The sequence below is a fragment of the Rhamphochromis sp. 'chilingali' genome (genome assembly GCF_963969265.1).
Source record: "Rhamphochromis sp. 'chilingali' genome assembly, chromosome: 3".
Taxonomy (NCBI): Eukaryota; Metazoa; Chordata; class Actinopteri; order Cichliformes; family Cichlidae; genus Rhamphochromis; species Rhamphochromis sp. 'chilingali'.
The window spans coordinates 43,684,305-43,701,298 of NC_137931.1; the positions used below are offsets into that span (position 1 = coordinate 43,684,305).

At 40.6% G+C, this 16,994-nt stretch overlaps 3 protein-coding genes across 4 annotated transcripts in view; 1 reads left to right on the forward strand and 2 right to left on the reverse strand.

The window, feature by feature from the left end:
* Positions 1 to 101: 101 nt before the first annotated feature.
* On the forward strand, positions 102 to 3,040 carry cks2 (CDC28 protein kinase regulatory subunit 2). The gene is made up of 3 exons (XM_080878970.1): positions 102 to 282; positions 499 to 626; positions 2,534 to 3,040. The coding sequence occupies exons 1-3, from the start codon at positions 224 to 226 to the stop codon at positions 2,575 to 2,577; spliced, it is 231 nt and encodes a 76-aa protein (XP_080735096.1). The 5' UTR covers positions 102 to 223; the 3' UTR covers positions 2,578 to 3,040.
* Positions 3,041 to 3,159: 119 nt separating this feature from the next.
* Positions 3,160 to 6,307, reverse strand: cimap1d (CIMAP1 family member D; the record flags this gene model as incomplete). 2 transcript variants are annotated; one of them, XM_080878968.1, is made up of 4 exons in its annotated part: positions 4,966 to 6,307; positions 4,402 to 4,512; positions 3,793 to 3,906; positions 3,160 to 3,647 (listed from the first exon to the last, which is right to left on the reverse strand). In XM_080878968.1, the coding sequence occupies exons 1-4, from the start codon at positions 5,003 to 5,005 to the stop codon at positions 3,160 to 3,162; spliced, it is 753 nt and encodes a 250-aa protein (XP_080735094.1). In that variant the 5' UTR covers positions 5,006 to 6,307. The 2 variants fall into 2 exon arrangements, with proteins under 2 accessions (XP_080735094.1, XP_080735095.1); XM_080878969.1 differs by having other exon boundaries at positions 4,368 to 6,298.
* Positions 6,308 to 6,826: 519 nt separating this feature from the next.
* Positions 6,827 to 16,994, reverse strand: part of cpamd8 (C3 and PZP like alpha-2-macroglobulin domain containing 8) — a 45,083-nt gene continuing 34,915 nt past the window's right edge. Inside the window, exons 36-44 of the mRNA XM_080876751.1 lie at positions 15,742 to 16,007; positions 15,583 to 15,670; positions 13,124 to 13,198; positions 12,816 to 12,921; positions 12,314 to 12,424; positions 12,021 to 12,233; positions 10,502 to 10,573; positions 8,291 to 8,492; positions 6,827 to 7,847 (exon numbers count right to left, since the gene is read on the reverse strand). Coding sequence (XP_080732877.1) covers position 7,847; positions 8,291 to 8,492; positions 10,502 to 10,573; positions 12,021 to 12,233; positions 12,314 to 12,424; positions 12,816 to 12,921; positions 13,124 to 13,198; positions 15,583 to 15,670; positions 15,742 to 16,007 — 1,134 coding nt within the window. The 3' untranslated portion in view covers positions 6,827 to 7,846. The remainder of the gene's footprint in view (positions 7,848 to 8,290; positions 8,493 to 10,501; positions 10,574 to 12,020; positions 12,234 to 12,313; positions 12,425 to 12,815; positions 12,922 to 13,123; positions 13,199 to 15,582; positions 15,671 to 15,741; positions 16,008 to 16,994) is intronic.

A 16,994-nucleotide genomic window follows, 5' to 3' on the forward strand; every position in this document is an offset into this window, starting at 1 on the left:
GCGGAGGGAGTCATCTTTCTTTGAATAGACGATCCTGTTAAGTCCGCGTGCTGCTGCTTTGACCAATCAGGGGAGTGCGGGTAACCGTTGGGGTTTGAATCATCCCCAGAAAACAGCGGCAGATGACAGTAGTTCGTTGAGCTTGTAGATACTGCTAGCGAACATATTTGGTTCACATTATCAGCTCTTTGAAGCGCAGTTTTGTTGCTTTTGTCAACTGAAAATGTCGAAAAAACAGATTTTCTATTCTGACAAGTACACCGATGACGACTTCGAGTACAGGTATTGTGTTTTTAACGTTTTCAAGAGTCCGTTAATTTAGTTCGAGTAATTAGCTAAGGTCAAAGTAGCTTTTGAACGTGGTGGAGATAACTTATTGCCGCTGTAAATTGAGACGTCTTGTGTTAGCGTTAGCAGTTGATATTAAAATATATCAAAATAAACTGTCTGACCCCTAGTAGGCAATTAACAATATGTTTGTTATATTTCCATCCTCAGGCATGTTGTGCTTCCTAAGCAGCTGTCCAAACTGGTGCCCTCCTCCCACCTGATGACAGAAGAAGAGTGGAGAGGACTTGGAGTCCAACAGAGCCAGGGCTGGATTCACTACATGATCCATAAACCAGGTCAGTAATCACGGTGTGAAGGATAAGTTCACATTTTCCTCAGTCTTGTCTTGAAAATTAAGTCAGACGCCCATGTGTGCATCTAAAGAACTACAAATTGACGTCATCATTCTTTGAATCTAAGGTGGTGAAAATACCACGTTTCTGTGTATTTGTCAAACTTTTGGAAAACTATGAAGCACAGTAAAAGCAAATATGTGTTTTAGGGCTCTTTTCTTTTTTTGTTTTAAACCAGACATTTCACCATCTGTTTACTGTCACTTGAGTAGGAAAGCGTCTCCAGGGAATGATCAGGGTTGCTATTATAAAAAAAAAAAGCTATAACAGCCTCCCCTCTGTCAGTGCGCCCCACGGCAGCTGTGGCTACATTGTAGCTTGCCATCACCAATGTGTGAATGACTGAATGTAGTGTAAAGCGCTATACAAATACAGGCCACTTACCATTTACAGGCCATAACATTGCTCACTCTACGCTGAAGCCTTTAGCTTTAGCTCAGCCTTTTTACATGGTGTGTATTCTATTGGCCATTATGAACAGATCTCTTCCTGGTATATGTATCAAAGAAGAGGGATGACTATATCAGGGTGATTTTCATGGTGACCCTATATCAGGGCCAAACTCATAAGAGCCTAGTTTGATCTTGTGTGGGTAAGAAGTAGTACATCCACAGGAGAGATGGTTGAGACCCTGAGAAACTGTAAGAAAAATAAGCACAATTTCAAGAAGGTGTTTTGTTTTGTTTGTTTGTTTGTTTTAAAAACAGCCAGTACCATTATGACACATCCCCCTGAGAACCAGCCTATTCATTTATGTCCTTTGTAATGGGCATTTGTTTTTGGTCTATATCTTTTGACTTATTTGAGCTATACTACTAAGTCCTGAGGGACTAAATGGAGGACATTCTGGGCTTTCCATTGATATCCCATGTGTTTGGGTGGCCTCTTTTAGCTCCAAAGAGGATGGTAATCACAAAAAAGTTCAATGGGAAGATTCTTTTTTTCCTTGGTTCCCAGGAAGATATATTAAAATGTGTAGATCACAGTGAATATACAAAATTAGAGAAGATTTAAATGTTAATTTTTTTGGAAAGAAGCAATATTGGGGTTTTTTTGTTTGGTTTTTTGTGTTTGTTTGTTTTTTTTTATGATCCAAGCAATCTGAATTAAATGTCCATAAATTATCAGTCATGTGAAGAAACGCTGGTAACGGCAAGGTGTTTTACTGACTAAAAACATTTAATAATTACCCTATAGAACCTTGTTATTGTTGGTAAAAATAAACAAACATAAGAACGTTTTTTTGACATCCATACCATTTCAATTATTATATTTTATAATTGCCCTTGTATACAGACCCACAATGTTTCTGTTTCAGTGTTTCTTACGCATACAGCATGTGTATATAGTTTCACTCGCATATATGTATACATATATTGCTTTTTATTTTATTTTCTTATTTATTTCCCCCCTTGTTGTATATTGTTTTCTCTTCTTATTTTTGCACCTTTGTGGTCCAGCTACCCAATTTCACTGTGCAAGAAACTGCACAATGACAATAAAAAGCTCTAAGTCTAAAATTTCAGGTTATTGTCTCAAGATTTTGACTTACTAACTCAAAATTCTTATTTTTTCAATTTCAATAAGTTGATAACAAAATTTTGACTTGGCTCTGCATTTGCTGAGCTGCATTTGGCCCCTGTGTTTGAAACCCCTTCAATATACTTTCAACAGCATATGAGTATTATGCTAAAGTTGACATAAGAATTGAATCTGTCATTGTACAGCTTCTACACTGCATTATTTGGCCACGATCAAATTTGGGTGTAGACGACGTACAGCTGTAGGCTTGACTGTGTTTGATGACTTACTGATGATGCTGACAGATCCTTTCTTGCTTTACTCCCTAGAGCCACACATACTGCTTTTCAGAAGGCCTCTCCCAAAGGATTAAAGGGGAAGCTGTCTGTTAAAATACCTGCTATCTCCTCTGCTGATATGTATTGTCTTTCGATCCTATATCTGTCCTGCACATAAATCTATATGTGTTGTGATATATTGTGTAGATGCCCTGTAGTTTTGTGTGTATATATTTTTGTGTTTCTTCATTCAAATTTCCTCAGTTTTTAGAGGTTATGAGAGACAAAAATGTCTTGTTTTCACTGTGAATGATAACTTAAAACAATTTGAAGGTGGAAGTTTGCCTGTCAATTGTACAATTTACCAATTTTTTTTATCTTTAGGTGTAATGTTGTCAAGACTGATCTATTTACTAAATGGCCATATGAGCATATGATTTTATTTTGCTCAAACCAATGACATCCCTAACATTTTTGTTAAAACATTTCTTGATAATTCCTTGAATGTATGTATTTTATGTGCATATGTTATTTCTTGATATACATTTGGCTCTCCGTTATGGTTGATTTGTCAAGTTCTTTGATACTGGACAAATAAAATATGCTAATTCCTTAATACTTGCTGCTTTTCTTTTTATTTAATTGAAGGATGATGTAATTTTCTCTCAGATGACTGTTTAGTCAGAAATATTGACAATAAGTGGAGTAACAAATTCTGAGTGTCTGATACCCAGGGAGTAGGCTGGTGCCCGGGCCTTGTGGACTGTAACTTTCTCTGGATTATATGTTCCTGGACCTGGTTTCTTGGTGCCATCTCTGGGTAAACTGTGACGTCCCGACATGGAAAACGCTGGCCGTCGGAGCAGATAAACATTTGGGTCTGTACTATTGTATCTGCAAGGCGCAGGAGTCTTGGCTAAATCCTCAGATGGTCCCCCTATGCTGAGACCACCTGATATTGTGTAGCTTGCACTGGATGCCTTGTTTGGGACTTGAGCGCCCATAAGTGGCGGTAGAGAGTACTTGTTGGGAGCTGGGACCGAGTCAACACTGCGGTAGTGTGTGCGAGAGCCCATGGTGTAGGATGGAGGTCTGCGCTGCAGGTTGCATGGTGGGGCTCTCTCAGGGCTGTATGCACCGGGTCCTGGTGTGTGGAAAAGCTCCTCTAGTGAGCAGAAGACAATCACATGGGGTTCTCCAGAAGGGTCAAAAGTACATGTTTTCTTCACTAATCTATTGATCTGACTGATATACAATATGTCACAATTAATTTTAAAATAAACTCCAATAATGAAGGAAAGCATACTTACTCTGGGCTTTGACTTTACCCAGCATTGAGTATGCAGGTGTGCCATCCTTTCCAAATCGAGTGATTCTTGCATCAATGTGATACTGAGGCCCTGGACTGGAGTCAACACTATACACTGTTAAAAATTAATTGGATAATTACAAATGTATATTTTTAAAGAGTAAACTTCTTTTCATTCTTTTTGCTTAGTTTGATTTGATTTGATCCTGAAAATCTGTAGATGCAGTTTAAAAAAAAAAAAAATATAACAAAAAGTGAAGAAAAACGTCTTGTCTCCACCTAGTGGTTGAATTTGACATCACACCAAACGGAAATTTTTGCGAGATCATTTTTACAGGAGAGGAAATCATTGTGAAAACAAAGACATAAACGATATAAATTACTGTGAAATGTGTGTATTGGTGACTGTAATGCTTTCAGCTAATTTGTGTCCTAAATCAGCAGTTTGACGAAAAAAAGGCGTTATTTAGTTAGTCATAGAATAAATAAAAAGAAAAAAATCTGCAAAAAAAAAAAAAAAGTAAAACTTTAGTTAGCTTTAAGTTAAACTTGAAAACTAGCCCTCAAAGTACCCACTTCTGATAAACCATAAAGCAAGAGCGGTGCTCACTATTATCAGTCATCCTTCCATGGAAAGTATAGGCAGGGCTAGTTGACTTTGTGAAGTCATGGCCAATAAATCCAATAGTGGGAGGAAGCCCATAGCGACCAGGTCCAGGCCCTTGAAACAGCAGAAGATGTCACAAAGTTGCCATAACCTCAAAATACAAGTGTCTTAAATTACATCCAGTTTACAAAAATCATACATGTGGAAAATTCTAAAGTGACAGTGGCTCCTTTGATTGTGAACGCAGCTTTATGTAAGGTTCTCTGCAAATAAGGTCTGTATAATTTTGCCTAAGATAACTAGACAATACAAATTAATATTCATGTGAATTTTAGAGATTAGCCTTCCAGTTTTCAGCCTTGAATGAAACACTATTATGCACACTATGTCAAACAGCTAACAAGGTGGGAGCATTTTTTTCACAGAGTGGAGCAAGTCCTGACAGGTCTGCCCACTGTAAAACGACCCACTCTGCTTAACTGCAGTATATTAAGCTACTGATATTTATTTGTAAATATTAATTTACATTTAAAAAAAGAACCATGATCATTATTCACGATGACTTACCTTTTTCTCGTCCAGCAATTACTGGGTATTTTTTCTCCATCTTACTCTTTGCAGAATTGATAGTTACTTCAGGAGTCCAGCAATGGTAGTGGTTCTATAGAAGTATCAGATTGCTCTGGGCATTATATGCTCGTAAAACCATTTAAAAATAAATAAATAAAAATAGCTGAACTGGGGTCTTTGCACAGGTAATGTCCCTTTTCAGCTAAAAGTGAGGCAGGCTTCAGGAAATTCAGTCATCAGATTCAGAGGCGCAAGTGATTCCTTCATTCAGGCTGCTCTTGGTCTATTGTCTGTTTCTTTTTTGTTAGATATCTGTGCTTCCTCTTGATCCAGCATCACCAAAGCCCCAGGTGACTTTAGAAACCCAGAACCCTGCCTGATCTAGGATCAATCACCAATTTCCTCCAAAGCAATCAGGAAACCTGAGACCTATAATGCTTGTCAAAGTGTCAACAACAGAGGAGGATCTACCCTGGATAGGGTTTACTCTGTCTGCCCGTTTGCCCCTTTGTCCAAATGCTTCATCAGTGGATGCTTGGACAGGTCATTAGCCCTTCCTCCATGGGGGTAGGTGTATAGGTGCACTCAGCTGGCACTTAGAAACAATGTCATCACTCCGATTCACTCTCATGTAACGCTAGCTCGCTCCCCCCGCAAACCATGAAACCAAGATCCCCCTCTCCGTCCTTTCTCTTTTGACTCTTTCTGCTCATCACAGCGTGGAGACGCAATATCACTCTTCAGCCATGCGTACAGTTGCCACGGAGACTGCTGAGGGTAGCTTGCTGCAGCCTGGTCCCCTGCACCGCTGCCTCGTTGTCACAACAAGAACAAAGTTTTCCATTCAGAATGAGCAGCTACATCAGCTGTCACTGCTCAGAGTTTGATAACTTCAAATTTGGCCTCACGCTGCTGACGGTACCAGATCTCTATACAGTGCAGCCACATGGCTTTATATTATTTCTGTAAGTACGAACGCAGAGAGAAGATTTCCTTTAAAATGAATGAACAAGCACAGCAACGCTTTGATGCAGAGTACACGCTATAAAACCCCAAACCAGAGTCAAATGTAGTGCAGCACACATGAACCTGTATTTTGGCATCTCCTGTTGAACTGATGGAATACACAGTGAATTAACAACCCCCTGATTTATCAACCTTAACCTCGAGCCAAGCACACTTTCCAGACACAGTTATGTGTTGATTTGATTCGGTTTAAAGGCCTGATCTGCCAGTTTCCAGAGACAACTGTAACCGAGAGGGTCGACAAGTGACGTGCAGTAAGCAAACATTAAACTTTCACAGGCTTTAACTCTCTCCTGGGGGTGCCCTCCTTTGGCAACCTAAATAACACCAACACATTAAGGCTCAAACATGTGCAAGTATGCTGCTATCCTGTATATATCTTATTTACTATTGTTTGAATACTTGCGATTGTTTTATTGTACTTTTTATATTTTACATTTATATTTATTATTGAATCTTGCACCAAGGGAGTGGCACTCCAATTTTGCTGTACTCTGTACAATGACAATAAAGGCTATTCTATTCTATTCTATTCTATGCAGTTAGGTACAAATTCACACACACTAACATGCTTTCTGTCTCTAATGCAGCTACATACAAGGAATAAGAGAGTGAAAGCAGAAGGCCCTTTGAAGCAGCTGAGTATAATACAGTTGACTGCTGACTTCACCGTCCATTTAAGGGAAATGGAGCAACACATCTCTCATAAAGAACTGCACTGCAGCTCTGCTAGTTGAAAAAAGAGACACGTACTGTGCTGCAGATGCAGATATCTCAGTGAGTCAGTTGGAGAAACACAGGTAGTGAAGTAACAAAACCAAAGGCCTAAACTGCATACAAATTTTATTCTCATTTGTTTTAAAAATCACAATATTTGATATCGATCTGGGTTACATTTGATCAAATTTGGTACTTTTACAGAAATCAAAACTTCATTCTTTATTATTCTTTAATATTTTTAACTTGACTGCTTCAAAGATCAAAATTGAACAAAAAAACAAAATAGCTTATGAGCTGTACAATCAAATCTCAATGGTGAGAGGAGATGCTGGTATCTTGGCAGAATAGTTTCAGAAACACTACAGCTGGGTCGAACTGTAAAAGTCAGAGTCGGCCAGAGGCCTTTGTTGCATGCCAGTCCCCTTCTGCCTCCTTGTGTTTCTTGTCAATCTCTACTCTGCTGTCTAATAAGACAAAAATGCCCCCCAAAAATCTTTAAAATGAAAAACATTTCAGCTTATGTTTCCGTAAAGCATATGGTTAGCATATGTCTGTTTTCCAGCAGGATACCAGAAGAGGAATTTCATCAAACATTGCAATAACTGGGTTAAAGCTTGCTATGAAAGAAAAAGAAAAATGCCTTGGATAGTATAGCATACATCTTAAAAATCCACAAGGGGCAGGTAGAATGTACTGAGGGGGCGACTTAGAAAATAAAAATGATATGATCTCTATCTAAAAATAAATACCACAGATAGAAAATATAACAAAATACGTTGCATAACATCAGGTGTAATTACAAACATAAATACTTGATTATTTCTTCTAGTGATTATTAAGGCAGTACAGTGATTAACAAATATGATATTGTGCCTATTGATTACTAGGAGTCTAGAGGAGGAAAAATACAAGTCTGGAGGATACTAGCTTAATAAAAAACGTACACAGTCACATCCAAGCGCACACACAGGCTTATAAATGCATCCACTCTGACTCACACAAGGTCAAACACTCATTCTCCAGACCCCCCCATGTCTTCCTTTCAGCAAGTCTCTCTTCTCTTTCCATTCACTAGCATATTCACAAATAATGTACAATTCGGAGGTGGGTATGGCTTCACTCTGGGAGTGTTTCTGTAGATGACAAGAAAACAGAACATATGTTCTTTAAAGGATCATCTTTAACTCTTTATCCCTTGAAAGCCTCCTAGGAGTAACTCTTGAAGCCTTTAAAACAAAGTGACTGGGTTTTTATCAAAAGTAAGTGAGGACAGTCTCTCCCTGTGCAGCTACCCTTGGAAAAACTGGAAAGCTAATGGTCATCAAACCACTTTATTGATATATACCGAGGTGTCATTTGGGAACAGGGGAGATTAAATGTCCTCTTTATAGGGGAAAGTCTTGCTGAAGTCTGTGGAGACATAATATTGGGAGATGTACAACTGCTTTTTTATTCCTTTAATATTATTACCAAAGATGAATATCCACAACAGACTCTTCCAGATACCTAGAAAACATCAGAGAGGTCTACTAATCCAAAGTCTGTTAAACAAATACATCAAAGATGTAGCTCATACCATCGCTCAGGGGTGTTTTTTGTGTCCAGTGTGGGTAGCTGGGAATCTACTGGCAGGAGCACGTTATGCTCCACACCCCTGCCGCCTTCAGGAAGATCAAAATGGTCCCCTCCCTCTGCATCAGCAAGGAAAGGATCAGAGTCTGGGTCGTATTCATAGGAGTAGTAGGACACCTCTGCCATAGAGCCCTGCTCCTCTTCGCCTGGAGAGAACAGGGTTAGTGAGAAACACAGAGACAAGGTAGGCGAGATAAAAATGAAAGTTCTGGCTGTCATGGATACTCTAAAAATCTGTCCTGATGTGAATATATATATAGTTGGTGTTGTACTACTACACTAAACTACAGGGGGTGGTAATGTGCCACGAAAAACATATCAATGTTTCAACACAGGGATGAGGAAGACTTTTAAGAAGTAAATAGTGATGTAAACTGTGAGAAAGAAAAATGTTTTTAGACCTGCAGGATGCAGATCGTAATCCTGGCTAGCAACACTAAATCTAAACCTAACCCTGCTGGCTTGCGAGACAGCTCCACAGGACACCTCTAATATACTGCACATCTGGACCTCTTGAGGAGCAATACCACATCACACACAGCAGGGGTCGCACCTTGCTTAAAATGTTGTCTCCTCGTATAAGCGTGCTAGGCTTGAATCGGTCTTTTCAAGGTATAGCTTTATGAAAGTTCGCTTTATTCTGAGTAGCCTGCAATCAGAGTTTCCTTCTTTGAGGCCTGCAGCACATATGGTGAGAGTTAAACAAATTTAAGACAAATATGATGTGGGAATTTTGTAAAGTCTGTAACCAAAAAAAAATGTATGTGTGATGACCAAAAATCAGCTGAAGGAATGCCTGTATAGGTATTCTACTGTATGTTGTCCTCTGGCAGAAGGTCACCGACATGACAAGTCTGCACAAGGAAGCTAATTCCAGAGCTCCAGCGTCCTCCGCTGTTACACTGGAAACTGTCAGGTTCATGGCAAGACTCACATTCACCCATTACACTCTCGGTGCACTTATCTGGCATGTAGTGAACATTCTAATGGTTTACAATGACAGTGTTTTTACAGTACTTATTCAATCTAATCACCCCAGGGTTATCTTATTCTAGATGAGTGTGCACGTGTGTCTCTGTGTGTGGGCAAATATCTGCCTGTATGGACATGCAGGAAGTGTATGCGTTATGTGTGCACGTATAGATATGTGTGTGTGTTTGTGTAAGTGCGAAACAACATTCCAGTGGTGAGTGTGAAGCATTGGCTTTTGTACTAAGGAGACCTTTGAGTGAGAGAAGCTTAGTGAACTGCAGCTACCGAGGGTAGCGGGCTCAGCAACAAGTCAGTGCAGGCTGTGCCACACGGGGTGCGCGCACACGCACGCACACACACACACACACACACGCACCTGTAGGCAACTCAGACTTTCATGCAGGCCGAGTTTAAAATCATGTACATATAACAGCATGCGGTGTGCGCACACAGTATGCAAGTACACGCTCCTGCAGCTTGTGAATGACTGGGTTTTTTTTATGCTTGCACTGCCAAATGTAACACAGCTACATCCTCCTTGCATGCACAGCCAAACATCCTATCAGGAATTTTCTGGCTGCCTCCCTGAAAATGGCAGCTGATCTAAGCTCATGACAGAGCAACAATCAAGCCGGCTGTTTGAAAACGATCCACCTATTTATCACACAGACTGTAAAAACATGACGTGGTGGCAGGGGAATGTGCTGCCGTACGCCCCACCTGCATATCTACTTTCCTATACTCTCCCACTGACCCTGTTCCTTTTCTCTTTTCTGATCCCATCTCCTGGTCGTCCCCTTCACTCTTTTTTCTCCTTTTTAGCTTTACTGCCCTTACACACTGTCTCAACCTTTTCATCCTGGTCTTAAATCCTTTCTTCTTCCCTGCCCTTGCAAACTCCAATGTGCCACAAACACGGGGTTGCTCACTGCCCACTGCATTTACATTTAGTTAACATAGAAATAGAGTTTCACCTATAATGGCAGCAAAAGTGGATTAGTCAGTAGATTTGCTTTCGGCTCTTTAAAACATGTAAATAATGAAGGAAAACAAGAAAAAAAAAGCAAAGCTTTGTCTCTAAGACAAACTACGAGTTTGAGAAAAAATGCATAGAAAGTGCAGAGAGGAGATGAAAGAATGCAAAGCTGTGTAAGTGGGGAAAAGGTGTGATATGGGAGGCTACCTGTGTGTACAGGCACTGAGGGTTGCTCAGTTTCCTGACTCACTATTGGTTGCCTGTCCTCCGTGGTCTTCACTGGAAGTATAAACAGACACATGTTAGATTATTCACATTTATGTGGCTGCCACAGCACCTAAAAAACAAGTAATGAATTCAACAGAGTTTCATTGTTGCATAATCTAAATACTGGCCAGAAGCATTATCCACCCCACTGAGCAACACTTCTTGGCAAGACAATGATGCACACTCAGTCTGAACAGAGGCTCGCACTAAATTCTATCTATCCAAAAATAGCAGGGGCCAAAGCATGGCCAGGAGGCCATGTGTGGAAGCAAATCATATCTTTTTCCTTTTCAAAACTGGGAAACGGTGGCATGAATCTCCCTCGCACAACTGTACACAAACAAACAAGGTCAGAGGGCCCTAAACAAAAAAATACAATCCTTTTGATAATCTCTAGCATGAACGACTTGGCACAAACTGAGGTCTTTTCCCACCACAGTTTTGTCTATGCCTTTTCCCAATCTGCTCCACAACATGAAGGCTCCTTTGTTGTTGGGCTGTGCGTCGGAAAGGAATGTGACAAGGATTTCAAAGGCTGGACAAAAGCACTCTGTCATTTGGAGGGAGCCCTGTAATACAGCAGCGAGTGAGAGAGGATGGTGGGGGTGGGGGGTTGGGGTGCGATGGGTAGTACCCCCCCCCCCCCCCACCCCCCCCCCCCAAAAAAAAAAACCCAAACTCATTCAGTAATCAGCTCAACACCTGAACAGCTGTTTCCCAAACTCAGATCACTGCATACACAGAGGCATGTGTACATGAACAGACGCAAATAAAAATAAAGGAAAAAATGAGGATTACACATTCATATGAGCCCATTAACCTACAATGAGAGTTGGGAAAAACACATACAGTTAAGGAAAAATACACTGGGGCACGCTGTTAATGCCCGAGAGCCACAGACCACTAACTGTATAGAGAAATGAAATGACACATGCTTTATATTAACTGAAATTTGTCTATTTCTGTGACATTTCTCTTCCAGAACAGAGAGAAATGTGGACATGTACACAATAATTTAACAGTAGTTTTGGATCATTCATTCAGCCATCCTTTGTGATGCGAGTCAGGTATAAATCTGGTCTGTGACATTTTCTGTTGATACTGAACTTGGCAGAGGATGTTTTCACAACTTTTTAACATGTGGACTTGCAAAAACTTGAAATACATTTTTGATGAACAGACATGACGGATCTATTCTTACCACTGCCTAAACTGTGATTGCTCAAATGTTTGTTCAGCCATTGGGTGGAAACAAATGTCAACAGGAACCAGACCTATTTTAATCACTACAAATCCAGGATTTGGGAGAGTCTTTGGTCTGCAGCTTGGCTATGGTATTGTGCAAACATCACTATTAGAGGCATTTAAAAAAAAAAACAAAAAAAAAAAAACTAAGGTTAAACAAAGAGGTCCAGAATCTGTGAACAGATGAGATGATGCGTGATGACAGAGCTCTTACCGTCTGGACACTGGGACAACGGAACCTGCTTGATTCTTGTGCCATTTCTGCAGGCAAAGACCTCCATCTGACACTGGTTCTGGTAGAGCTGCCCATCTGACCCACAAACAGGATCCCCATCGTAACCGCAATCCCTGTAGCACGTGCAGCGCTCAAACCGCTCCTCCTCCAGACAGCCAAACACATTGTTGCACTGGTTCGCCTGCACAAAACCTGCAGAAACAGAATTTTTCATTAGATTCATGAAAGTGAGGCCTTTCCACACTTTTAGGAGCGCTGCACATGTTTCTCACCTATCCACTGATTGGTTGAACTTTCCACCTCATTGCACGTAGGTCCATCACACAGCTCCCGTGCAAGTGGACTGCTCTCACTAACATTGTAGAACCGGGTAGCCTCGAAAGCTGCACGACAAGCACAGACCCACACGAGCATGTTCACACATTCACACACATGAAACAATGAAGCTCACCATTAGTAGGTCATAAAAAAAATTGTTTAACTCCTTAAAGAGGAGCACTTAAGCTCTTAATGCCCAGAGTTTTTAAGACTTCTTCATCATCAGTGTGATTTTCTCCCCTATTAAAAAAGTCGTAATATATCAGACAATATATTTAAGCAATAAACTGCAAAAACAAAATGCAGAATGTAGCAAATATGATACATGCATATTAATATGTATTTATTTATTGTCAAAAGGTTCAATAAACACTCCAATTTCAAATAATATGAATTTTATGGCAATTATTTCACAGTTCAGGCTTTAAAGGGTTAAAATATTCATCAGAGGCACACCTGGTTCGTAGTAGTCATAGATCTTGACCGGAACAGGCGCCGTCTTGCCCACAATGTACTCCCTGACAGCTTGGAAGGCCACGCACGTCATACACTGGCTGGGAATCTACAAAAGGTCGAAACAGAGAAAGACTTATGAAAGCACCCTAGCCCACATACACATGAATACAGACACAAACATGGGTATTATTAAACCTGCTTAAAAAAACCAAATAAATAAATCAGAGGTTCTTTTTATCTTGTGTTTACAGTGATGCAACAGGTGTGCAAAATCAGACGCAGCAATCAAGAATTTTGATTGCACTCACCTCATCAAAGTAGAACAACACTTTTCTCCCATTCAGCTCATATCTCTTCAGACCGACTCTCTTGTCCATAAGCAGCTGTTGACCAGCACAGTACATAAAGAAATCAAGCTTCATACGCAAATATTAACCTCGATCTCTTGACATTCTCATTTAAAATAGTAAAAGTTTAATAACGTTGATTTTATAATGCTGGAAGGGGTTTGTGAATATCTCTTGCCTTTGTACCTATTGAGAAGAATTAAAGGTCCTTTTTATCAGATCCTGATAAAAACGTGTTTAGATTTTCTAAAATTGCAGTCGAGTAAGATTATAAAATGTCAATTTAAAAACGCATAATGCATGGCATCCAGCTAAGTCAGCTACATGTACGGCTCCAGTATTTATATATGAACATGCAGAGAAGTCATTAACAATGGACATTAGCAGTAATCAGCACCACAGCAGTCTGGACAGCTCCACCTCATGCCAACCGAGGTTTACCGTACACAGACCAGTAAATATAATATGTCAAACATGAAAGAAAACCCACAGTTCTTATGTTAACCCCGTGACCACTACACTACAGTGCATCTAGGATATTATTATTTAACTAAAATGCTCCCTTTTCTGCTTGTACAGATTATGACTGTAGTGAATATAAAGAATTTCTATTATTGTGTGGCATGTGTGAGCAACAACAGAAATGCAAACCATACCCACTCTATCATGAAGTCATGTCCACAGTGGAAAATGAAAAAGACTCAGAAAGGCTTTTTCTAAGTAGTTAAATTATGCACAAATAATCATGTTTACATGAACATCTTACTATAATGATCATAGGGTTTGTATGTATATATTCCTGTATGTACCCTGGGGCAATATGAATGAAACTTTGCATTAACATCACCACACAAGGAGCAATTTTCATGTCTATATGTTTTTTAAAAACATTTAACATCAGTATTCTTGGGATTTTTGTATTCATCATCCCCTTGCGAATGCAACGTTACTGTTGCCACGTGTCACGTTCGCCTGTATGTAACTTAATAGTCACAAAAATTTGTCTCTGCAATAGAATTGTATTCGACTCACCACTAAATATGGAAGGAAGAATTTGAAATAGGCAGGCCTGGCTTTTGTTACGGTCTAATAATTAGGACGGTATGAATGACCGACGAGGATGCTGTTTACTAAGAATCAGAGTGTGTGCATAGAGAGCCAGCAGTTAATTCCCCCCACCAGGGGATTTTCATTCCGTCAGAGGTGGCAGCCTTTGGACAGCAGGGGTTTATGAGGTGCTCAGCCTGAGCTGGCGCCACCACGACACACGCACTTACACACTGTTTACGAAAGCATTGTTTGTCTATATAATAACCAAAAATTGCTCATGAACTCCCATTGCTCAAATGTTATACCCCCAAAGTGCCCTGGGTTGTTAAAGAAAGCTCATTATATTGGGTGATAAGAGGCCATGGCTGTGGCAGCTCCCAGTCAGTCACTGGACTAATCATTCAGTACTGCAGCATCAATGAATGCAACTAGACATCACTGCAGAAGCCAAGCTTGCCACCATAAACTGAGGAATGCAAGTGGCAGTCGGGCAGGCAGCAGTAAAACTCCAGGGGTGTAAACTGAGCTTGTTAGCCACTACAACTCGGGTCAGTCATGACTGATATACTCACAGTACTATGTGTGTATGAGTATGCGTGTTTTACATCTCTCCAGGTAGCCAGAGAGGTGGCTCTTTTGGAGGTGGAAGCCTGCAGACTTTAGCCCTATAACTGTCTAGTAATGAGGGACAAGTTTCAGATTGGTGGCTGGAGGGCTGACCTTGATACAGCCCTTAAATTTACCTTACTCTCCATTACTCATTTCATCCATCCAGCATAATGCTGTCTGTCAACTCTACACTTTACAAGTTTTCTATGTACCCCACATGGCCTAGTGAAGTGTATGTCTACGGTCTCGTAAGCCCAGAGAGGCCTGACGACTTTTAACCTCCAAGTTAAAAATGATCCCCATCAGCAAGACACATACACACACATGCAGACACATGAATATAACATTTCAGCAGCACATATTGCATAACATGCAGTAGTTAAATGACCTGCCTCTATCTGAAGGATGTTTTCCGGAGCTGTGCTGTCAAACAACACGGGACAGAATGCTTCACTGTGCTATTTACGCTAAAACCCAACAATATCTCAAATGTGTGTGTTTGTTTATGTGAGTGAATTAAATGTTGCATCCTGTTTGGTTGTGAAGGTTGTGAAGCGTGTGAGCGTGGTGTTTGCAAAGGGGTTTGATCAATTCCATGACATACTCATTATTGTTAAATGGCCTCAAGATGAATCTGTCTCTTTCTACCTTCTTTTCAGTTTAGTCAACTACCTGATTACCTGCCTGTCCAGCAATATGTCAGTCACTATGGCTAAATGCTAAATGCCTCTTTTAAAGTGTGGTCATGTGCGATTACATACCCGCTCTAGACTTTCGACATCTGCTCGGAAACCAGAAATCATAGGTACTTCTATGACAGCCATGTTAGACGAGCCTGAATGAAGCCACCTAGACAAAGGATTGGCGATGAATACATGTTTTTCCCCAGCTCTGTGTGTAAGTGTGTGGTAATCATTTACCTTGCACAAACTTCTAATGAGATGTGATAATCCAATTTGTCCTGGTGGGCTGCTGGGTCATCATCGTCAATGGGTGCCCGTCGCTTCCAGTTAAGCTCAGAGCGGTTGTCAGCGCGGCTCCGGGATCGTGAAGTAGAATGACGGGCAGAGGAGGAGGAGGAGGAGAGGGGCTGTAGGTTTCGTTCCTGAAAAGGCTCTTTCAGATCCACCTTGAGATGAAAGGCTGGCTTGGAAACTGGGTCAGGTACATTATAAGACACGTCGATCTACAGACACACAGAGAGAAGGAGATACTTGTGAAAATCAGGCACGCTAGCAATGTGGCTTCAGGGTCTGTACCACTGAGCTACAGTTATAGTAGAAAGAAAGCACAACCTCTGTCAATCCTAAGGTTTTACTTATCAGGACATAATAAAAGCACATACAAACTCAGATGACCAACAACACAGGTGATTCTTTTTTTTTTAATAAAAGCAAAGCCAAGACCAAGAAGTCGAGTGTGAACACCCCTTCCTCACATGTGACGCTAGAATACTTTAGTATACAAAAAAGTTCATGGTTGATTCAGTGATTGCAAAACAAGCCAAAGTCATCACCTCGCCACCACCGTGCGTAACACTTGGTATGTGTAGCACTCTCGTGTGCTGTGACGAGCCAATGATCACTCTGGATGTTGGTCCGCTGTAAAACTTTAATGCGTACTCCAGCACACGACAAAACACAATGGTAGTACCGGAAGAACAAAACTCCCCCCACCATACTATTCCGGTTGGACTAGCCCCCCACAGTCAGGCAGGTCTGCATAAACAAATATTGTTTGGCGATCATTTAACCAATGATCTACAGTATGAGTTTATCCTGTACGTGGGTTTCTTCACACATGGTGCTGTACATGAGGGTCAAACATCTCCATTTTGGTATCATTTCATCCGAAGGACATTGTTCCAGACGTTGGGTGAATTTTGCAAACATACATGTAAGCTGTACTGCCATGCTTTTTTAGAGAGAAAAGACTTTCTCCTGGCAACCCTTCCAAATAGGCCACACTTGTTTATCGTATTTTTTGGACTATAAGGTGCACTTAAAATCCTTTAATTTTTCAAAAAATCGACAGTGTGCCTTATAATCCAGTGCCCCTTATGTATGACTTCTGGTTCTGCTTACTGACCTCGAACCAACTTTATGTTGTACATGGTGCTCAAAAAAACCTGTCAAAAATGTTTTAGCACGACTTTGGTAAGCTACGAAGCTGC

Excerpts from the sequence above, each read along its gene's own strand:
- cks2 (XM_080878970.1), top strand. The coding sequence starts at position 224 with ATGTCGAAAAAACAGATTTTCTATTCTGACAAGTACACCGATGACGAC. Across the intron at positions 283-498 it reads GATGACGACTTCGAGTACAG|GCATGTTGTGCTTCCTAAGC; the intron begins GTATTGTGTTTT and ends TTCCATCCTCAG. Across the intron at positions 627-2,533 it reads CTACATGATCCATAAACCAG|AGCCACACATACTGCTTTTC; the intron begins GTCAGTAATCAC and ends TTTACTCCCTAG.